The sequence below is a fragment of the Eumetopias jubatus genome, unplaced genomic scaffold, assembly GCF_037043125.1.
Source record: "Eumetopias jubatus isolate StellerSeaLion01/CBP00866 unplaced genomic scaffold, mEumJub1_p1.0 scaffold_3, whole genome shotgun sequence".
Lineage (NCBI taxonomy): Eukaryota > Metazoa > Chordata > Mammalia > Carnivora > Otariidae > Eumetopias > Eumetopias jubatus.
This window is the reverse complement of record NW_028274809.1, coordinates 160,598,721-160,623,535: the sequence shown is the minus strand read 5'-3', so window position 1 is coordinate 160,623,535 and position 24,815 is coordinate 160,598,721. Positions and strand designations below refer to the sequence as shown.

Genomic DNA, 24,815 nt, shown 5'->3' with positions numbered 1-24,815 from the left:
TGAGTTGTAGTAGTTCTTTTACGTTCTGGATATTAAACCCTTATTAGACATATGATTTGCAAATATTTTTTTCTCATTCTGTGGGTCTTCTGAATCACAAAAGTCTTTAATTTTCATGAAGTCCAACCTCCCTAGTTTTTGTTTTGTTGCCTATGCTTTTGGTTCATTTTTTAAAAAGATCTTATTCATTTATTTGAGAGACAGACAGAGAGAGAGAGAGAGCACGCATGAGCGGGGGAGAAGGGCAGAGGGAGAGGGAGAAGCAGACTCCCCGCTGAGCAGGGAGCCCAATCATGACCTGAGCCAAGGCAAACGCTCAATGGACTGATCCCCCCAGGTACCCTCCTTAAGGATTTTACTAACTTCTGTACTCAACCAACCTTAGTTTTTTTGTTTATTGTGTTTGCTCTTTTCCTAAGCAAATATAAAATGTACGTCAGTATAGAACTAAACACAGCACTGTCAGTATCAGCAAGCCCATACTTTGGTACCTAAATGAGTTCTCAGAAAAAGTATTCTAAAGTTGGATATGCAAAAACTGAACAATCACTACAAAAGTGGTGGATACCTACTGTAAGACTGAGGGGTGGGGAAGGGAGTATTTTATTACACAGAACAAAAATACTACAAAATTCCTACTTTATGACCTTAAAATGTTCTTTGACAATAAAATTCTAACCTTTTATATGTTTAAATGTTTTTTCTTCTTTCCTTCATAGTCTCTAACGAGTTCAATGGAGGCTAAAGATTTGCTCGCTCTTTCTGGGACAAGAAATGATTTATATTTTTTTCTCAGGTGAATTACATTTACAAGATTTATATATATTTTATTTATTAAGATCTAAACATAGAGTTTATTTTGGTACTGCAATTTTTTGGTTTTCTACTCACATAAAATAAATGAGTGATTAGCAGCCTAGAAGCTGAAGGTGTAGAGAACAGTAGGAAGGGTATAGTGGAAGGTAGAGTGGAAGGCAGAAAGAATCAAAGGCAGAAACAATCATTGTTAAAATGATCAGTCATGTGATCTAGGTGTGTAAGGAGGAAAGAGAATGCAAAAGGTGCTTGACCAGGTAGCTGTTAGAGAATATCTGCTTGCAGATTGAAGACTACTTTATAAAAGTTATTTAAATGATTCAACTAAATTAGAAAATTTCCCTTTGGTTACATTAGCCCAGGAAAAAATTCCTCAAAGAAAATTCCTCAATGAACAGTGAAAGAAAAGAAGACTTCATTTTTTGGACATGATTCATTACAGTAAAAGCAAAGCCATAAAGAAAAAAAAAATACCATGAATATTTTCTATGGTTTGGGTTTTAGTTCCTTTTTCCTTGATTTGATAATCATTCTTTTAAATCTATTACAATGTCACTGGAATCTTATTACTTACTTTACTAAGTTATTTTATGAACATTCAAATATGCAGCCGGACAAAAATAAAACTAAGTTCTACTTACCTGTATAACCAGTTTCACTAGTCAATTAAATCAAACAATTGCCTCGACTTTGTTTTCACGGAACTGACCTTAACTGAATAAACTGAACTGACAAGTTGCTTTGTGTTTCAAAGTGCAGAATAGTTGGGGGTGGAGAGGGGTGGTGGTGGTTGGGGTGCAACGTCAGGGAAGCACTAAGGGCATTTACAAATTGTAGTTAGCTGTAGTCTAGAATGAGCTATGCTTGAAACTTATCAGATCTAAATTCAACTGCCTAAAAAGTGTAACAGCAGTCATTAGTCTTAATTATTTTAGTTCCATTTTTTTTCCTCACAGCAATTACATGTTAGGTTTTAGTATTATAAACAAAATTAAGTTTCCCCAAAGCCTTAGTTTCAAAAGGTATCTCTAATATACAACCTACAAACTCCTCCTCCTCTGGATAAGAACTACTAAAGTGCTGTCAGTTTTACAAATGTATTTCTTTATAAACTTGTAAGATTTTAAATCCTAAAGTTTATTTTTAATTTCTTAGGGAAAATACATGTCTGTCAATGAAAAGTGATGCTAATACCTATTTTTGAAATAATTGTAATTTGACAGAATTTAATTCCTCCAGTACGGTTTAAAAAAGCCTTTCTGTAACTATAATACTTAGTGTTCAAAAAGTTACACAATCACTCACTTTGCCTATTGTTAGTAATCTTTTCCTTATAGGAAAGCCTTAGTAATTAGTGACTCAAGAATCATATACGTAATAAATGACTCAGGAGCAAACCCATGACACAACATTTTACAGAATTGTTATCTTGCCTTTGTTTCAATAAATTGTACATATGATTCAGAGAAATGTAAGACCTGATTAAAACATAATTACATATTTTGATTCAAATTCTAACTTACTTTTGGATGATAATCTAAAATGATATATTTTCTCTTAAAATTAAAAAATATATATAAAGGTGACCACATTTTGTTGTGATTTTCCTAAATGTGGGATTTTTTTTCTTGTGGTTTATTTTTAAAGAAACTCCTGGAAATGGAGCTCTTTCTTGCCAGAGACAAAATGCATTTTGTTGAACAGAATTTAACACTGAATTAGTTTCTGTGGATAAAATATATACAAGTGATACTTTCTAGTACTGGTGGTAGTTTTTTTTTTTCTTTAAGATTTTATTTACTTATTTGACAGAGAGAGAGAGAGACAGCGTGAGCACAAGCAGGGGGAGCGGCAGGGAGAGGGAGAGGGAGAAGCAGGCTCCCCAAGGAGTAGGGAGTCCGATGCTGGGCTGGATCCCAGAACCCTGGGTCCATGCCCTACGCCTTAGGCAGACGCTTAACCAACTGAGCCCCTGGTGGTAGTTTTTGAAGAAATTCCACATATTGTTATCTAATCTTCTTGATTGTGCCATGGAATGTAAAATGCCTATTTGAGGTCCAGTATGGAACAACACTTTGGTACCAATTCTCTGTGTTCTCAATCTATAGGAGTAGTTCTCAAATCTAGTTAAATCATCAGATCACTGGGGAAAATGTTAAAAAACAGTGATTTCTGGGCCCCACCCCAGTCCCAATGAATCAAAATGTCTCAGGGCTAGTCTTAGATTCTATCAGTCAAATCTGGAAAGCACAGCTCTTGTGATCTTGGACTTGCTGCAGGCCACTCCATCCAACTATTTTAGTAGATTTAACACTACACATAAATCATCTTATATCCTGAACTTACCATCCTTTCCACTAAAACCACTTTCTTATCCCTGTGTCTCACATGGTGAATAATACCATCATCTTTAAGAGGAGTGACATTTAACTGATACAATTCAACTAATTAAGATGCCAGTTTTGCATGGGAGCAGGTTCCTGGAGAAACTGTGTGGTCCCAGGTATTACTTCTTTGTTGGTAGACGGGGAGGAGATCCAGGGGGTTTCAGGAGAGGCACCAGGACAGACAGGAATGATATGCAGGGGCTTAGAACAACAGCTGTGTACAGGGTTCTTGCAAATATATATATATATATATATATATATATATATATATATATATATATATATATTAGATTTTATTTATTTATTTGAGAGCAAGAGAGGGAGCATGTGCTCAGGCACGTGTGTGTGGGGGCAGATGGGCTGGGAAAGAGACAAGCAGACTCTGCATTGAGTGTGGAATCTGATGCAGGGCTCGATCCCAGGACCCCAAGATCCTGACCTGAGCTGAAACCAAGAGCTGGATGCTCAACCAACTAAGCCACCCAGGCGCCCCCAAATATTTTATTTTAATAACCAAAAGCAAGTGCATGCTAGTTGATCATCAGCCCTGCTCTGATCCTGATCATCAAAGTATGGTAATAAGGAGATATTAACAAGATAAAAGGAGAAATAATAGATAACAAGATGAAATTCTTGAGTAGAATGTTAAATATTTCAGAGTAATCAGCATGGATGTGATGGCCTATTTACTCATAAGTCACAGAGCACACAGGACTGTAGAGTATTATTTTTTTTCAAAGTGTGGCCATGCATCACTTTTATTAGAGTCACAAGAAGAGCTAGTTAAAAATGCAGATTCATTGGTTTCATTCCAGACCTACTTAATCACGATCTCTGAGGGCAGGATCTAGAAGCCTACATATTAAACAAGAATCTTTGGTGATTCTTATAGTCACCACCATTTGAGAATCATTAGTGACGTGTAAGAACAGAGCGAAGCGGCGGACACGCAAGCGACACCTACATGCCAGTGTTGTAAGAAGATGAAGACATCTGAGGGGTAATGGTGTCGTCAAGCAAAGGGAAATCAGAATTTCTAGATTATCTATAAAATCTATAATGTCATGCCATAAATCAGGAGACCGAGAAGAGAATAATGACAATTAGGAAGTCATTGGTGATCACTAAGGAAGGGCATAGCTGAACGGATGATCAGGGAGGACAGCAGAAGGGATTAGGTACACCGAGATGGGTGACTTTTGGAAAGTTACACATGTCCACCCACACACAGACCTACCCACACACAGTCTCTTTCTCTCTCTCTCATTTTTTTTTTTTTGAAGCGGGACCAAAAGGGGGAAAAAGAGTAAGTGAAGATACTAAAAAATCCTTGGGTGAAAGAGGCTCAAGGAAAAGAAATTTAGATGACCTAATTATAATGACAGAGCTACAGATGATGGCAGATGATGGAACTGATGGTTCTGAGGAGTGGAAGTGACCTGCAATGGGGAAAGTGGGTAACAGGACAGATGCAGAAAAATAAAAACAGGGCAGCAGGAATGAGGGCCTGGTTGATGTTCAACAACATGAATTTGGAATACTTTCAAGCAGCAAAAGTAACAGGTTTCCACAAGAGATCTTCAGCACATTACCACAAAACCAAAGAATTTTCTCTCCCTCTCTCTCTCCTTCCTCCCATTCAGCATTTACAGGGTAACTCTCAGATTGTAAGGGAATATGCGAAAGGTAGGGAATGTCAAGAAGAGCCTGATGGGTGACTTAGTGACCCAACAAGCTAGTGAATGGAGTGCTCAGATGGTTGGTAAGGTTGGTAGGAAGAAAAGTGAAGCCAAGAGGGGCTTGACGGATTGGGAAATACGAAGAATTTATGAATGCGGAACACACCATGCGTCAAATACAGCACAGATTTGGTAGGAACGAAAGGACGGGGAGAGCTGAGGGACGGGAGATTATAGAGTCAGAGAATGGAACTGTCAAGGTCAAGTGTTTTAGATTTCTTGCCCCTGAGAAATTCATTTTAATGTGGTTCAATTGTATAACAATCCTGACAGCAGTGGGGAGGGTGTTGCTGTGTAAGTTGTTAATAGTTCTTAAATAAAAAAACGTAGTCATTCATGAGTTATCAAGGCAAACCAGTAAGGTAAACAGTTTAAACAATGTGTTTGATGTGTAAACAGGATACAATTTATAGATAAACCACTGTCTTCCCTTTACTTCAGTGGTGGCCGGCATTTGGTACACGAACACACACACACACACTCACACTCACACACTCACATGAGCTGGTATGTGAACATACAAAATGCACGCTTACAGAACAAATTCTAGTATATTGTCCCGAACCCATGTAATTGAGTTTTTTTCCAGAATGAACCATAACAAAGACTTCTTGGCTTAAGCACTTGGCAAGGTTAGACACAGATCTGTTAGAAAAATGAAAGTGAATGTTTTGTCCATAAAACAAATTGGTCATTCATATGGTAGATAAATACATGTTTACCATTAAAATAAAAAGGTTAACCTTTATATAATTCCACATCAGAACCTCAAAAAATAAGAGACAGAATGGCAATAATCAGCCTCCTCACATTAGGTCTTCTCCATGGAACTTTATCATGGATCAACAATTTAATTATCCCTATGTCCAGTTACACTGTATCTCGAGCATCCACAAAATACAGGAGAACACTAACTCCCAAGGGGTGAAGCACCACATGAAAAAGACACACAGAGAAAATGCAGTATCCCCCAAATTCTTTAACGTTACAAAAAAGTAAATTGTCACCTATGTCAAAAAGCTAACTTCTCATTAGACCAAGAGACTTTCCAGGGGGCATTTTCCTGCTACCAACAAAACCAGCTGCAAGGACTGCCAAATTGTACAAGTGGCAAAAGGTGGCCACAGTTACCTTCATAGAAAAGGAGCCCCTGACATTTTCTCCCTCCTTTTCCTTTTCATCTCTCTCTTCTCCGTGGTACTCATATTTCATTCCCTTTCTTATCTTGTTTTTTAAGACTCCGTTACAGCAGTTTTTGGGTTCACAGCAAAACTGACTGGAAACACAGGGGGTTCCCATATACTCCCTGCTCCCCCATCCCACAACCTCCCCCAGCATCAGCGTTTGTGACAACTGACGAACATACACTGACACCCCATTGTCACCCAGAGTCCAGAGTTTACATGAGGGTTCACTCTTGGTGCTGTGCATTTTATGGGTTTGCACAAATGGGTAAGGACATGTGTCCACAGGTACAATATCATAAGCAAAAGTTTACCGTAGGAGTCCCGTTGCTCTATCCATGCATCCCTCCCGCCCTCCTAACCCCAGCCTTTTCAGATTGTCGTTGCCTGTTTTCAAAAGCTATTTTTTCACCTTCTGTTTTTTCTCTACCAAATGTTACAAAACATTCTGTTGTACGTACGTATGTATGTATGTATGAATTTCAGAGAGCGAGAGAGAAAGAGAGAGAGAGAGAGAGAGAGAAGGAGCAGGAAGGGCAGAGGGAGAGAGAGAATCCCAAGACGACTCTGTGCTGAGCGCAGAGCCAACGCAGGGCTCAATCACACAACCCTGAGATCATGACCTGAGCCAAATGCTTAACCGATCTCGCCACCCAGTGCCCCAAACATACTGTTTTAAAAACTAAAAGTAATCCACTCATTTGCTTGGAAAATATTTCAATGCAAATTATTTTATTTGGAACTTAATAATTTACAACTGAGAGTACTGAGGCACAGAGAGGTTAAACAACTTATCCAAGTTTACACAGCAAGTAATTACCAGAAATGACATTTTAACCCAGTGAGTCTGGCTCCAGAATCATGTCCTTAATAGCCAATATTCATTACTGCCTCAGAGTAGCAGAAAAGAAAGCAATAATATGTTAAGAGTAGCACAAAATGTGAAGAGCTAAGCATTTCTCTCCCCTACTACCTCAAAATAAAGAATGTGCACTAAAGGCATGGGTGTGCACAACGCACAAACACTAAAGAAACGTGACCAGTTATCCACACAGAAAAATGCTTCATAGCTCTTCTTCCATATTAAAGCTATCTAATTGTCTCTACTGAGGTGCCATGCTCCTGTGGGACTTACGGGTTCTATGCCCCTTCCCTTGCTGCTCTGGCCATTTCCGGAGGAGATGTAAGAACCATGGTGCTCACTCTGTGCCTTCTGTGGGTCCATTTGGCTGGGAATTACAGGCAGTGATAACTGGCTGTTATCCTCTTCCCTGCTTCACTTCTTTCATAAAACTTATCAAGTTCTAATTGAATATATATCTTACTTGAAAAAAACCTTTGTTTCCCCCTGATTAGAATATAAGCTCCAAAGGGTAGGAATTCATGTCTGTCTTATTCAATGATTATCCCAAGAACCTAGAACAACACCTGACACACTGGTAGTGAATAAATATTTACTGAAAGACTGAATTATGTATCAGTACTACCTAACACTTAACGAAATTCCTTTTCTTAATATACTTTATTTCTTATGCTGAGTTAAATGGCACAGAATGGACTAAAACATTTTTTAATAACATTACCTTTATAAATTATTCTTACATAAGTTCCTCCTGTGTAAAGAGCCAATAAGGAAATAAATTTATTTGGGGAAAAGCGACACAGTTTCTACAATAGGAAATCTTGCTGTTTACTGGAGTTCCTCAAGAATAAGTCTATGTAACTAAGTGATAAAAATGTTAACACATAGATCTGAAACTCAATACAGTTCAAAGAAACTCAATACAGTTCAAAACAAGATTTACTTAAAAAAAGGAATCAATACAGGGTGCCTGGGTGGCTCAGTCAGTTAAGCGAATGCCTCTTGATTTTAGCTCACATCATGATCTCAGGGTCGTGAGACTGAGTTCTGCGTAGGGCTCTGCGCTCAACACGGAATCTGCCTGAGATTCTCTCATTCCCTTTGCCCCTCCCCCTGCTTGCAAAGGCTCTCTCAAATAAGTAAATAAATAAAATCCAAAAAAAAAAAAAAAAGGAATCACTACAGAACTAGAGGGATTTTTTTTTTTTGTGAAGATGAAGCCTAAACACTTTCTATAAATAAAGAAGAAAAGAGTAGGGTTCTCAGATTCTTATTCATATGTACATATTGTAAATAACTGGCAGGATCACAGTTAAAGACTAAAATTATGCAAATCTGTAAAAGGTACTAATTCCAAACAATGGGAGAAACCACAGTAAATTTGTTCAGAATTGTTCAGTGGAACAGAAAAAAGGCAGGACAAAAATATGGGAAATAGTAACATTTGCTTCAGCAGCATACTGTGTTAATTCAAAATGATATAGAGGTTAGATTAGCATTGCTCCTATATATGGTAGACACATAAACTGGGAAGCATTATAGGTTTTCACATGATAGTCACACCAGAGGTCCCTGCATTTCTTGAATAGGCTTCACCTTTTTTCTCTTCTCGATCTCTATGCTGATTTCTCAAGAAGGCTTCCGTAAGGAGAGGAAAATGTGTCACCTATTTGTCCAGATGAGTGTTTTCACACTGTGGGTTGCAAGCAGTATTAAAAAAGGAAGAGAAAAGAAACAGAACAGAATGGCAACTAATAGAATACGCTACATGTCATAAGGGTATTCATTCCTGTGGAAATTATTTCAAATACACACATGTGTATGCTTCTACCCACATACACACAAATACACACACATGTATACACTGGGATGCTAAGTAAGGTGTACTTCTTACTATAGGTAATGGCCAAAGAAAAGTACAAAAGCTGTTTGTCCAGGTGATAGCTAACATTTTAAATTATTATTATTTTTAAAGATTTTATTTATTTATTTGAGAGACAGAGAATGAGAGATAGCACGAGAGGAAAAAGGGTCAGAGGGAGAAGCAGACTCCCTGCCGAGCAGGGAGCCTGATGTGGGACTCGATCCCGGGACTCCAGGATCATGATCTGAGCGGAAGGCAGTCACTTAACTAACTGAGCCACCCAGGCGCCCTAACATTTTTAATTATAAAGGACAAAATTTACATTAAAAGCAGTCCAAATCCAAATCAGTCTCAGGTCAATTTTGTGGCAAGTTTTCTGTGGGTTTCATCACCTGCTGAAAATTTCAGATCTGAAGGGTGGAGGTGTTATATATTATAGCATTCGATATGTTACGGCATATCCATCAAAAACCTAAGAGCAGACTGAGCAGAATTTGCATCTGAGTCATTTTTCTCCTTTGATTCCTCTCTGATAAACATGCCAATCTAATGGAAGCCCACTCAGACAAAAGAGCTTCTTTAGTCCTCAGGAAGCCTGGGAAGCTGGTAAACCCAGGGATCTCACACTCTTAAGATCCCAGTTAGCCCTAGCAACACTCCTATGGTTTCATAAAGTAGTATGACTGGTATTAAGTAAGCACTCAAAATTGCTAGCCATTATTAATATCATTTATTCATGTAATAATTTTGATTTTAATGAAATATTTACTCAAAAATTTTGAGACTATGTTATCATTGCTATTAAATAATGTTTATCTTCATCATCTTATTGCATATTATTATTGCTTACTTTTTGCTTTTCTATACAGATCCAACAAATTTGTTGAATTTTATCAGTAATTCCTGTTCTCTAATTTAAATATAACAATTCTGGTTAATTCGAAGTTTTTATTAGTTTTTTTTTAAAGATTTTATTTATTTATTTGACAGAGAGAGACACAGCAAGAGAGGGAACACAAGCAGGGGGAGTGGGAGAGGGAGAAACAAGCTTCCCGCGGAGCAGGGAGCCTGATGTGGGGCTCAATCCCAGGACATGGGAGTGGGAGAGGGAGAAGCAGGCTTCCTGTGGGGCAGAGAGCCCGATGCGGGGCTCGATCCCTGGGATCATGACCTGAGCCGAAGGCAGACGCTTAACGACTGGACCACCCAGACGCCCCTGAAGTTTTTATTAGTCTTAAAATATCCAGTTTTCCATACTTTTCCTAAAATGCTTAGTTTGTATGTGATTAAATATACTTTTACATTTGAAAGGAGCAGGTGATTACTCTCCAGAATTGCAGTTTTACTATCATGTACCTCTTCATAAAAATTACTTAAATTGCACAAAATCTTACTATACTGTGTTAAAATTCATTTGAATAGTTCATTCTGAATATTTCCACATAAGCAGAATAAGCATTATTTACTCCAATTCTGAACCTATTTCTTTAAAATGCCAAGTTTATTAATAAAAATTCTTATTGATACTATTGCCATTAGCAGAAAAATAAATGAAACACAGGACCAAAAAAACCCATCTGCATTTACTGAGTGATTAGTATATGCCAGTTAGTATGGTAAGTGCTTATCTTAGATTAAGATATCTCTAATTCTTGAGGTAAGCATGTATATAATATTATTACTCCCACTGCACAGGTTGAAAATTGAAAGCCCACAGAGGGTAAAGGACTTGCCTAAAATCATACAAGCCAGTTGTCTGCCTAACTTGAAAATCTAGTTTCATATCCCAATGGTTAATGAATAAAGTTAACATACGATTAAGTGCTACACACATCTAAAGTGTTACCTTTATCATCTCCTTTTATTACTCAACTTTGTTCTTAGTTTCTTCCCTTTACACTGAAATAAATTCAAACGAAAGAACTCTAGTGTTTTCAGTAAAGGTTGATGGATCCTACTGATTCCATGTAATTGGAATATTTTTTTCATGGTGGTGGTGGGTGGAGCTGATATATACCCTGCTTTGGTTCCAGATGTGACATAAAGCATATGACTGAGTCTCTGACACTTAGAAACTAAAGCTTTCTTTCTAATTAGCAGGTCTGATTTCTTCCTCATCCTCTGCTCCTCTTGGTTGGGACTTCCAATCTGCTTCAGGTTCATTCTCGTATCCCCCACTCTCATAGACTTTGACCTATCACAAACAGAAGTTATTCCTTCAACAACATCTATTTACTATGTATTAGAAACAGGCACTGTGCTAAGCAGTGAGGATATATAGAACAATAAAAAAGAATCCTTCCTTTTAAGAAGCATCTAGATAGCTATGTCAACAACATCTCCACCTATCTAAATATATCTCGGTATATATGGTATCATGGGGATACATAAGTCATTTTTTTTAAAAGATTTTATTTATTTATTTGCCAGAGAGAGACAGAGGGAGAACACAAGCAGGGGGAGTGGCAGGCAGAGGGAGAAGCAGGCTCCTTGTGGGACTCGATCCCAGGAGATCATGACCTGAGCTGAAGGCAGACGCTCAGCCATCTGAGCCACCCAGGCACCCCACGTAAGTCATTTTTGCCTGGGGTTCAAAATAGGCTTAAGAGAGTAAATCACACTTGATATTAAACAGACAAGCACCTCTGATGCAAACATGGGTACACTGGGAAAAATGATCAGAGTGCGCAGAAGCACAGAGGCATGAAAAACATAGAGTGCTTGGAGAATTCAAGTAATGCCCAAGAAGTTACATACGTGGGGAGAAGCACAAGTAGTTGTATACATGGCCGTGTGTGTGTGTGTGTGTGTGTGTGTGTGCGTGCGCGCGCGTGCGCGCATGCGTGCACACAGTATAATGTAAGATGGGACTGGATATATAGGCAGGGGTAGGATAATAGATGGTCTTATTCTCTAATACCATACACAAAGATAAACTCAAAATGGATGAAAGACCTCAGTGTGAGACAGGAATCCATCAAAATCCTAGAGAACACAGGCAATAACCTCTTCGACATTGGCCACAGCAACTTTTTTCAAGATACATCTCCAAAGGCAAATGAAACAAAAGCAAAAATGAACTTTTGAGACTTCATCAAGATAAAAAGCTTCTGCACAGCAAAGGAAACAGTCAACAAAACAAAGAGGCAACCCACAGAATGGGAGAAGATATTTGCAAATGACACTACAGACAAAGGGCTGATATCCAAGAGCTATAAAGAACTTCTCAAACTCAACGCCCAAAAAACAAATAATCAGTCAAAAAATGGGCAGAAGACATGAACAGGAACTTCTCCAAAGAAGACATACAAATGGCCAACAGACACATGAAAAAATGTTCATCATCATTAGCCATCATGGAAATCCAAGTCAAAACCACATTGAGATACCACCTTACACCAGTTAGAATGGTAAAAATTGACAAGGCAAGAAACAACAAATGTTGGAGAGGTTGTGGAGAAAGGGGAACCCTCTTACCCTGTTGGTGGGAATGGAAGCTGATACAGCCACTTTGGAAAACGGTGTGGAGTTTCCTCAAAAAATTAAAAATAGAGCTACCCTATGACCCAGCAATTGCACTCCTGGGTATTTACCCCAAAGACACAGATGTAGTGAAAAGAAGGGCCATATGCATCCCAATGTCTGCAATAGCCAAACTGTGGAAAGAGCTGAGATGCCCTTCAACAGAGGAATGGATAAAGAAGATGTGGTCCATATATACAATGGAATATTACTCAGCCATCAGAAAGGATGAATACCCGACTTTTACATCAACATGGATGGGACTGGAGGAGATTATGCTAAGTGAAATAAGTCAAGCAGAGAAAGTCAATTATCCTATGGTTTCACTTATTTGTGGAACATAAGGGATAGCATGGAGGACATTAGGAGAAGGAAGGGAAAAATGAAGGGGGGGAATCAGAGGGGGAGACGAACCATGAGAGACTATGGACTCTGAGAAACAAACTGAGGGTTCTAGAGGGGAGGGGGTGGGGGGATGGGTTAGCCTGGTGATGGGTATTAAGGAGGGCACATTCTGCGTGGAGCACTGGGTGTTATGCACAAACAATGAATCACAGAACACTACATCAAAAACTAACGATGTACTGTATGGTGACTAACATAACATAATAAAATTAAATTAAAAAAAGGATAATAGAAGGTCTTATGTTATTAGTCTTAGCAAACAGAGACAAGTCTAACTGTGGGAGAAACAAAAACAGATTTGTATTTAGAGAGAGTATTTTGGCAACAAGGTGGAGGACTAAATAGAGATGATGCCAGTCAGCTGGTTCCTAATTTAATTCACATGATAGATGAGAGGTTGTACCAAGTCAGTACCACTAAAGCAGGAGACTGAGTAGAGATGTTCAGAAGGTGGTATGAAGACAGTAGGGAGCACCTGGTACTTGCTGAACACTCCTTTTGCACTCTTTGAATTCTGATGATAGACATGCTTACCACATGAATCTTGGACTTACTCAAGAAAGGCGACAATGAAAAGCTACTGTAGCTGGTAGCTGAAGCCATGGAACAAGATGAAGTAAGACGCAGTAAGAAGAGAAGAGTGCCAAGACAGATGTCTGGGGCATGTCCACATTTATGGAACAATCAGAAACCAGTCAACAAAGGAGACTGAGAAGTAGGAGAGTAACAAAGTGGTGGAGCAGGAGCAAAAGACACACTACTTGGTGTAGGAGGGGCTGCAAATGAGGACCCGGGGAGAGGGGGGTAGAAGATGAGGACGAGAAGTAGGTTAGGATCAAACTGGCCTTCTCTGCCATGGCATTGTCTGGTAGGCAGCAGACCTTTTTTTTTTTTTTTTTTTAAAGATTTTATTATTTATTTGAGAGAGAGAGAATGAGAAAGAGAGAGCACGAGAGGGAAGAGGGTCAGAGGGAGAAGCAGACTCCCCGCTGAGCAGGGAGCCCGACGTGGGACTCGATCGCGGGACTCCAGGATCATGACCTGAGCCGAAGGCAGTCACCTAACCAAATGAGCCACCCAGGCGCCCGGCAGCAGACCTTTTAAAATGAAATCATGATCCACAGTATGGAGGACAGTTTGGGCTAGAAGAAAGAATTGTGATGGGCTGATAAACCTTGCCAAATTTCAAAACTGTCAGGCAGTGTAGTATCCTATGTGTTTATGTTTTAAGCCTTGTACTTTTAACGGTGAAATAAAAGCACTGTTCCTTATTAAAAGAATTTAAGCATCAACAAACTTTCAGGAAAACACTTTGGGAGGCAAAGGGACCCTGCAATCATACTATTTTTCATATTTTCTATGAAAATGGATGCATCTTACAATTGCTGTTGGTCAAGTTTACACATGTAAATTTGATCTCAGCTGTTTATATTTTGATTTCAGTTGAGTTCTCAGTATGGCTTATCTGTCACTGGTTCAGTTTAATTGCCATTTAAAACATCTCCAAAAAGATTCCAATGGGATTTGGCACATTCAGCACAGTTTGTGTTAGAAGGATAAAAACTGAGTTATGTAATAAATGATAAAAATCATTGCCTAAGGTCTAAAAGAATGTGTGCTTAAAACTAAAAAATTTAAGTGATAAAGCATTGTATCATAGTTTAATTGGAAGCATCTCCTACTCTTTTACTCCTTGATGGTACATAAAATAGTGGATTTTTTTTCACATCAATGAAGGCTTAGAAATATGGAAAAAAAAATTGGCTTTGAAGTTTAGAGAGATTTAGTTCTTCTAGGGGTGTGGCTGGCAAGTGAGTCTCTTTAAAATATCGAGATGGGAGTTGTAGGAGTTGTGGGCTACAGAGTCCTTCCAAGAGACGGTACACTGAGGGTGCGACAGAACACCCCCAGCAGTTGCTCAGGTCAGATAACTCAAAGGACGAAGGCACACGTTTTACTCATCTAGATACTTCTACTATGTTTGTAGAAATCATGTATCCCAGTATTATTGGTATACAGAACATACTGGCAAATATTTCAAAGACTCCATCAAGCAGAAAGTCCTGCCACATCTTTTCCTTGCCTGCGCATACATTAGACATCCTTCCTGTTTGCTTTTCTTAGTCCTAAAACTTTCAAATGCATGTCATGTTTTTAGAGGCTTCTGAGTTTTTCCTATAGCAAATCCTTTCCCTGATATTCTGAAACACTTCCATATCCTTTCAAATACTTGCTCTTGATAATGAAATGGAAGGAGGGAGATGAGGAAGAAAGTGAAGGGCGAAGGGAATAGCACACGCACATACTAAGTAATTTAAACTACAGAGAGGGAACATAGACTGAAAGGATCTCTTCCTTCCATTTAGAACTTCAGTGCCCCCTCCACAATGATAATCAGCAACAACGAATGATTTCTTTTGGTTTTTATTATTCCAGATACTTCTATGCATGTATCAAAGCATACATATAGATCTATGTATGGGTATCCAAGTATATATATGTCTGCATTTCCTTGGCAATAAAGTTTTGGGTACAATGAATATTGCTGGAATGTAATCTCTGTTTATAGATTTGTTTTAAAAAGTAGAATTTTGCCTCTTACTTCCATCTTTATAATCTACCTAAGTTTGGTGGAGCAGCTAGGTCAATGATCTATCTAATGATTCAACATTTACTTTATACCTATTATGAGTCAGATACTCTGTTGATCACCAAATCTATGCCTTAAAAAAAAAAATCTCATTTGAGTTGGAATAAATTCAAGGAATTCAAAAATGCATAAGGCAAAAATTAGTCATTCTGTTCTTCCCCACTCCCAATCTCAGAGGTAAGCACTGTTTGATGTTAGAGAGATAAATATGGATGGTCCTGGGGGCTCATTTTCTGTTCTACTAGAACAAGCTAATAGAGATTATAACCTACAAAGGCTCCTGCTCCCATTATGACTTAGGCAACTAGATGTTCCTTAACCTTCTCTTTAGATGTGTACAATGTTTTGGTGTGGAGTCCCTCTATCAGATCCCTTTCTGTGGCACATCTAGAGTACCTATGCCAGACCTGAGCACACTTTTCCGTGGAAAGAAAACTTGGGGATGGTATATACTCTGTTAATTCTTTGCCTGTAAGGTTACTCCAACCAAACATTTTTATATTCATATGGCAAATACTAATGGTATTTGTGTGCCCTTGGCATGACAGTTGTATATTATGTAAAGTTTTTTCTCTATGCTTAGACAGAAACACAATCCCATCCCTAGAAAGACAGACACATACACACTCAAGGTCAATATAGAGAAATACAATACAAATTATCCTGCAATTTTCTTTTTTGGAAAAAAATTATCAATATAGTTTAGATGTCTTTTAAGGTTAGTACACAGAATTCTACTTTATTCTACCCATGCATCCTATAGTCTTTTTCAAATCTGGCAATCTAAAGTTTTGTAACGAATGACCTGGATTCTGCTAAATGCCTCCTAGGTAGAGAATTTCAAGTAACTAAAACCTTGCCATTTGGTCACTTGAGATCGTGCATATCCCATTTTCTAGATAAGATTTCTAAAATTAAGTTATAACAGATAAATCTCTAAGTGGTTAGATTAGAAGACAAGGCCTTTGTGAACAAGGCTGTACATGTTAAAAGGGCAAGAGCATGCCTCTTTTGTTCATCAGTGGTTGAAGACAGTAGGAGTCTGAGAAATATTTACTGAATGACTAGAAAGAGAAAGCAAACACCAAGATTCAAGGTAGCTAAGGCGCAGCAATTCTGGTGGTAACATGGTATGCTTTATGATGTAGCCTAGATTTTCAACCCCACATCAGCACCCCTCTTCTTCCCCTTTTCCTTTTTTAAAACTGAGATATAACTGACATACAATATTATATTAGCTTTAGGTATACAACGTAATGTTTTGACACGTGTATATATTTTGAAATGATCACAATAAGTCTCGTTACCATCTGTTACCATAAAAAGTTAAATTTTTTTTCTTTTGTGATGAGAATTTTCAAGATTCACTGTCCTGGCAACCTTCAAATATGCACGACAATACTACTGACTATAGTTACCATGTTGCACACCACATCCCCACAACCTATTCATTTTGTAGGTAGAAGTCTGTACCTCCTGACCTCCTTCATCTATTTCATCCATCCCCAACTCCCTTCTGCTGCCAACCAACATTCTTTTCCATGACCATGTGTTTTGTTTGTTCATTTGTTTTGTTTTTTTAGATTCCACATATAAGTGAGATCATATGGTATTTGTCTTTCTCTGCCTGATTTATTTCACTTAGCATAATACCCTCTAGCTCCATCCGTTGTTGCAAGTGGCAAGATTTCATTCTTTTTTTATGGCTGAGCGGTATTCCATTGTAAACATACCACATCTTCTTTATCCATTCACCCATTGATCAACACTTAGGTTGTTTCTATATCTCGGCTATTATCAATAATGTACAATGAATACTGCACTGTTTGTCCCTCTCCCTCTGCTCCTCCCCCTGCTCACACTCTCTAAAATAAATAAATACATAAATAAATCTTTTTATGTATTTATTTATTTATCTATTTATTTACTTAAGGAGAGGGGTTGAGTGAGCTGGGGGAGAGAGAGAGGGAGAAAGAATCTTTAAGCAGACTCCCCGCTGAGCGCAGAGCCTGATGTGGGGCCTGATCCCATGACTCATGAGATCGTGACTTGAGCCTAAATCAAGAGTCAGATATTTAACCAATTGAGCGACCCAGGTGCCCCTAAATCTTAAAAAAAAAAAAAAAAAAAAAAAAATTTGCTCTTTAAAAAAAAGATTTCAACTTTCCCCTCTTGATCTATAGATTCAATGCAATCCAATCAAAACCACAGCAGCTTTTTAAAAAACTTTTTGTAGAAATGATTACAGAATTCATACAGAAATGCAAAGGACACAAAATAGCCAAATCTGAAAATGAACAGAGTTGGAGGACCAACAGTATCTAATTTCAAGACATTATAAGGTTTCAGTAATCAAGAGAATGTAGTATTGGCATAAAGATAAACATATTAGATAACTGGAAACAGAGAGTCCAGAAACAGACTCGCACATTTATGACTGATTTCCAACAAGGTCTTTTCAACAAATGATGCAAGAATAATTTGATTTCAATAAGCAAATAAACGAATTTCAATCTATACCTTGCATATAATACACAAATTAACTAAAAGTGGATTACAGACTTGAAACTATGAAACATCAAGACAAAAACCCTGTGACCTTGGGTCAGGCAAAGATATTTTAGATACAACACTAAAAACAAAATCCATAAAAGAACAAACTGATAAACTGGATTTGATAAAAACTGCTCTTCAAACAGTGCTAAGAGATGGGAAAACAAGCCAAAGAGTGGGAGAAAATATTTGCAAATCATATATCTGATAAGGGACCTGTACCTAGAATATATAAGTAATACTCAAAACTCAATAATGGGAAAACAATGTGATAAAATGGGCAAAAATTTTGAAGATGCTTCCCCCAATAAGAAGAGCAGAGGGCAAAGAAGCACATGAAAAGATGCTCAGTATCATTAGTCATTAGGGAAATGCAAATTAAAACCATAATGAGAGACCACTATATACCCATAAGACTGGCTAAAATTAAAAACACTGACTATATCAAGTCTTTTGCAAGGCGGTAGAAGAACTAGAACTTTCCTACGCTGCTGGTGGAAATGTAAAATGGCAAAAACGTTCAGAAAACAGTTTGGCAGTTTCCCAAAATGTTAAGTAGATACCTAACCATTTGCATTAGATCCACCTAGTCGACTCCCAGGTATTTACTCAAAAGAAATAAAAAGCTTCTGTTCATAAAAGGACTGTACATGGATATTCAGATCACCTTTACTCGTAGTAGGCAAAAACTGCAAACTACCCAAATGTCCATCAACAGGTGAATGAATGAACAACAGTGGTATATCCATAAATGGAATGTTCCTCAGCAATGAAAAGGAAAGAAGTATGGATGAATCTTGAAATAATTATGCAGAGTGAAAGAAGTCAGATAAAAAAAGAGAGTGTGTATATATATATATATATACTGCATGATTCTGTTTATATAAAATGTAAAACATGGCCAGTCTACAGTGACAGAATGCTTGAGAACTATCTGGGGATAGGGATGGTTGGGAGAGATTCCAAAGGGGCAAAAGGAAACTTTTAGGCTGATGTATATGTCATTATCTTCATTTTGGTAATGATTTCGGAGGTATACATATGTGTCAAAAGTTATCATATTGTACACTTTAAATATGTGCGGCTTACTGTATGTTAATTATACTTCAATAAAGCTACTATAAAAGGAATGGTTCTTTTGAATATTTTTTAGCGTTCTCATTTTGGCACTTCATTTATGTTTAATTTCAGATATATTCTCAACAACATATATAATTCAATGGTTATTGCTTTAGTTATTTGTTTCATCCATGTGTTATTCTTAAAACTCCAAGCTAGTTTATTTTTTTCTTAAAGATTTTATTTATTTATTTATTTAGAGAGCATGAGCGGGGGGGGGGAGGTGCAGAGGGAGAAGGAGAGAGAATCTCAGGCAGACTCTGTATTGAGCACGTGGGGCTCGATTTCACCACCCTGAGATCATGACCTGAGCTGAAATAAAGGGTTGGACAAGCTTAACAGACTGAGCCACCCAGGCACCCCTCAAAACTCCAAGCTAGTTTAAATAAACTACTTAAAGACTATAGATCCTGAGAGAATTTCCTTCTCAATTATTTTCACCATGTATCACGCATAGTCAGTTGTTATAGAAGCATTCTAATACTATCATCTTTTAGCTAATTAGTTTATATAATTATTTTCAACTTAAACAACATAATTTTTGTTAGACAGAAAACAGATTTTTAAATCCATGGAATATTTCAAACTATAATACTTTATTTTCAATCTTAAGGGAAAGGTTATACACTATGATAGCCATAAAAATTTTAATATAAGGTTACTAATTGTTTCTTCCAATGTCTTATGAAAGATTTTCAAACATACACAAAAGTACAGAACTGAATAACAAACCCATATGTAACCTTTACCCAGCTTCAAACATGATCAATATTTTGAAATTCTTCTTTTATCTATGAGTCCTTCCCCCACTTTTTATGGGATATTTAAAAGCAAATTCTAGGCTTCGTATCATTTCATATCACATATATTTCAGTATTTATTTATTTATCTATCTATTTTAAAGATCTTATTTATTTATTTGACAAAGAGAGACACAGCGAGAGAGGGAACACAAGCAGGGGGAGAGGGGGAGGGAGAGGGAGAGGCAGGCCTCCCGCTGAGCAGGGAGCCCAATGTGGGGCTTGATCCTAGGACCCTGAGATCATGACCTGAGCCGAAGGCAGACGCTTAACGACTGAGCCACCCAGGTGCCCCAGTATTTATTTATTTATTAATTTGGGAGACAGAGAGCGATGGAGAGCGAGAGCATGAGCAGGCGGAGGGGCAGAGGGAGAAGCAGGCTCCCTGCTGAGCAGCGAGCCCAAGGCGGGGCTCCTCCTGGGACTCCAGGATCATGACCTGAGCTGAAGGCAGACCCTTAACTGACTGAACCACCCAGGTGCCCCTATAATTCAGTTTTTAAATCTTTTTCTCAATATAAGCCAACAGCTTGTTTTAAAATTGTTTCATAAAAAGTTAAAAAGTTAATTATACTTCATTACAAGAATACTTAATTTCTTACATTTCACCCATACAATTTGGGGCTGTGTGCTGTTTAGAAACTCCTATTTCAAAGGAAAAGAAATTCCTACTTTAATTAACTGATGTACTCAGGAAGTTTTATTTTTTTTAAGTAATATTATGACACACATATCCAACACAAATGTGTATGTAGTTTAGCTTTTTTTAGAAATATTTTTGATAGGTCATTCTGAAGTTAAAAGAAACATGAGGGATGTATAAAATATTAGCAAACATGTTTCTTTAACCTCTCATTTGTTTCTTTAATCATTTATTTATTTATCCTTCCATGCTGTGCTGGAGCTGGCTTCCTGCAGTTTGTGATGGCGAACTGGTAAATTTTTAGGAATTCTGCGAGCCGGATGTTAAACACAACCATTATTAAAAATTATTTAAATGTATGATAAAATCAATTTTATTTAAAAAAGGGAACAGATATTCAAACTCACTGATTTTTAATTGTTTTACTATTTGCTGTGCTCTTGAGTTTATCTGTGTCTACCGTATCTGTGTAGTGGAAACATTATGTAGTGGTGCGCTACTGAACATCTTTACTCTGTGTTCAGGAACATGATGTTGGCAGCTCAGAGTTAGTCACAGGGGGGACACAAGCAAATGCTACCAATCAGAGCTTCTCTCATGCTCCCGCCTGGAGAGCTGGTGGTTAACATCTGCCAGCACCACATTGCTTCCATCCTGAGTGTAACTACATGTCAGGCACTGGAGTGATAGGAAGTATTTCTGGTCTTTTGGAATTTGAGTATAAAAATCCTCCTAATGTTACATTATTAAAAGTACTTTAATAGAGGGCACTATCACTATAAAGATAAATATGAACAGGTCCTTCAGAAAACAGACTACATCATATATATTAATAGTTTTTAATATATGTCTTTAAAAATCCCTTTATTGTAAGATCCACGTTTTAAAACATTAACATAATAAAGCTGTTATGCTGAAACTCAGGAAGTAAAAGGAATCCTAATGAGTTGGCATCTTTGGTTTTAACTGTTTTATTATTTGAATTTCAGAAGTACAGAAAAATGTAATTAGATGTTAAATAAAAGAATTAAAAACACCATGTAAAAATATATACGTTTTTTTAAATGATGTAATGTAAGGCTGAAGAAAATAAATATGAATCTGATTTTTAAAAGATAATTTGGGACTATCATCTACCAAATAATGTGAGAGCTTGAGAATACCAAGTTAAGGGGCACCTGGGTGGCTCAGTCGTTAAGCGTCTGCCTCAGCGGGAAGTCTGCTTCTCCCTCTCCCACTCCCCCTGCTTGTGTTCCCTCTCTCACTGTCTCTCTCTCTCTGTCAAATCAATAAATAAAAATCTTAAAAAAAAGTTTAAAAAAAGAATACCAAGTTAAGTATGTTTAATAGAAAAATAATTTTTCATCAAAAAAGTCAAAAAGCAAACCAATTTTAAAAATGAGGTTTTAAAATGTAGTGACCTGAAGGGGCATGGGCACCCCAATGTTTACAGCAGCAATGTCCACAATAGCCAAACTACTGAAAGAGCCTAGATGTCCATCAACAGACAAGTGGATAAAGATGTGATATATATATATACACAATAGAATATTATGCAGCCATCAAAAAATGAAATCTTACCATTTGCAATGACGTGGATGGAACTAGAGGGTATTAGCTAAGTGAAGTAAGTCAGTCAGAGAAAGACAATTATCATATGATCTCACTGATATGAGGAATTGGAGAAACAAGGCAGAGGATCAGAGGGGAAGGGAGGGAAAAATGAAACAAGATGAAACCAGAGAGGGAGACAAACCATAAGAGACTCTTAATCTCAGGAAACAAAGTGAGGGTTGCTGGAGTGGAGGGGGTGGGAGGGATGGGGTGGCTGGGTGATGGACACTGGGGAGGGTACGTGTTGTATGAGTGCTGTGTATTGTGTAAGACTGATGAATCACAGACCTGTACCCCTGAAACAAATAATACATTATATGTTAATAAACGAACAAACAAACAAAAATGAGGTTTTAAACAGATGGTTACCAAAGGGGAGGTGGGTGGGAGGATGGGTGAAATAGGTGATAGGCATTAAGAATACACTTATGATGAGCACTGAGTAATATGTGGAACTGTTGAATCACTATATTGTACCCTGGAAACTAATATAACACTGTATGTTAACAATGCTGGAATTAAAATAAAATAAAAAAAATGAGGTTTTATTTAAAAACTCAAAATGCTACCTGAAATTGCCAAACTTGTTTTGCCAGTTGATATTCTCAGAAATCAAAGCTTTGTCTGTCTAGTCTGCATTTATATTTAGTCTGGGCATTTAATCTCTTTTTTTGATCTTAGTTTTGCCATACACTATGAGTTGTTTTATAAGGCTTTAACATTAAGTTAGTTTCGTAAGTTGTAAAATCATTTTCTACTAGCAAACAGCTTATTTTAAAACTGCTCAGAAAATATACAAAGGAGTGACAAAGAATTAAAATGAACACCATGATTCTTAATATGTGTTTCTTTTAAGTTATTTACCTCTTCTGAAAGCTGTGTTACTTGCTCCTTTTGATGTTCCAGGTCTTTTAAAACCAACGAGTTTTGTTTTTCTAACTGAAGCACTCTTCTTGCCAAGTGGACACTAGGTGAATGAAATAAGAAAATTAATGCTTAAAAAAGAGGAATGTTTTCTAAAATATTAAAAATGTGTTTGTATGCCTGAAAACTGACTTGCCATTTCCTAGTAACACTTAAATATTTAAAGAAAAAATATGGAGTCAAATATTTTCAGGTGTCAACAGTGGAAGACCAATATCCCAACAGCTCAGAATTTTGAAAGTAACATTAAAATCTCCATAATAATATAATTGTGATGTATTGATTACTGCAGTAATGGTTTCTAGCCCTTGCTATAAAAGTAGAGAGCTACATTATACTTGCTTGAAAAGACCACAAGATAGCAATTTACAGCTTTTCGCCATTTTTATAAAAATTTCCCATTTACAAACAAATCAGGCAATTAGTTGAAACAATAATAAGTCTGTACTTTGAAAAGCTTCAGTGTTTACCTCAGACAACAAAATGCATTTTATACAAAAAACAACTGAATAGATTTTCTATTGAAAGTAGAGATGGAAAAGATGCATGAAAAGTGGAAATGTCTATAGTAAAGGAAGATTCTGTACTAAAAGATCACACTTTGACCATCACATGATGATCACAACTTGTACTGAGTGTATGTAACCTTTAGTATTTAATATCACATTAAATGTGAAATGCCCCAATTCCACTTTTAAGACACAATTAAAAAAAGGCTCAACTATAAAATCATTTCTCCTACCTACTAGGGAAAAAAACATGGTATAATTCTTTAAAGAACTGCTAATAATGTTGGGAAGACATGTTGCTCCGAAGACCTTCTCTGTGATTCCAAAAAACTAAAAATTTCCTATTTATCATATTTTCACGTTCAGAGGAGTTATCTATTATTGAACTGCAAAATCTGTGGAATCTGAGAAGACGAGATGTTATACAATGACATGGAATAAAATATTTTCACTTTAAATAAAATTATTTTATTTATTTATGGAACAGAAATAATTCTATTATATTTTTAATATTTCCTAACATTGGATAAAGGAATGCAGACAAAACTCTGAAAATAATGCTAAACATCTTCCTACACATCCATTTCTAAGAACTTGTTATCCCAAATGAAAAAGATGAGTTGTGGTAAAAGTTTATATAGTGAATTGTGCAGCTTGTTTAGATATGCTCATATCTAAGTTTCTACTGGCATAAGATTTTGCCTTAATAATCAGCTGAAGTTAGAGAGGGAAAAGACAGTCCTTATTTTTTGACAATCATTTTCTATAAAAAATAGCTTTAAAAATGATACAGAATTTTACTGCTATGTAATTTATATGCCACAAAGTCTACCCATTTAAAGTGTCCAATTAAATGTTTTTAGTACGTTTACAATTATGCAACTATATTCCAATTTTAGAATATTTTCATCACAAAAAAAAATCTTCCCCATTAGCTTTGTTCCCCATCCTCCTGCCCATCTGTAGGGAATCACTAAGCTACTTTCTTCTATAGGTTTTTAAGATATTTACAGTTATGGCTACACAATTTTCTATCCCCCAATCTAAAACATGCTAAGTTCTCTGAAATTTGACCCTAAAATAAGATCTCTACAAATAAGTCTTAATGCTTATTTTATGTTATGTTTACAGTTTTAATCTGTTGGATTTATTATATGTTTGCAAATATCTGTACTTTATATCATTAACTCTGTTTTTTATGAAGTTAATATAAAATTCTTTGAG

At 36.9% G+C, this 24,815-nt stretch overlaps 1 protein-coding gene across 3 annotated transcripts in view; it reads right to left on the bottom strand.

Moving 5' to 3' along the window:
• Nucleotides 1-24,815, bottom strand: part of PIBF1 (progesterone immunomodulatory binding factor 1) — a 231,209-nt gene that overhangs the window by 64,405 nt on the left and 141,989 nt on the right. For all 3 annotated transcript variants that reach the window (XM_088021857.1, XM_088021859.1, XM_028106141.2), the window contains exon 14: nucleotides 23,023-23,125. In XM_088021857.1, coding sequence (XP_087877983.1) covers nucleotides 23,023-23,125 — 103 coding nt within the window. The remainder of the gene's footprint in view (nucleotides 1-23,022; nucleotides 23,126-24,815) is intronic.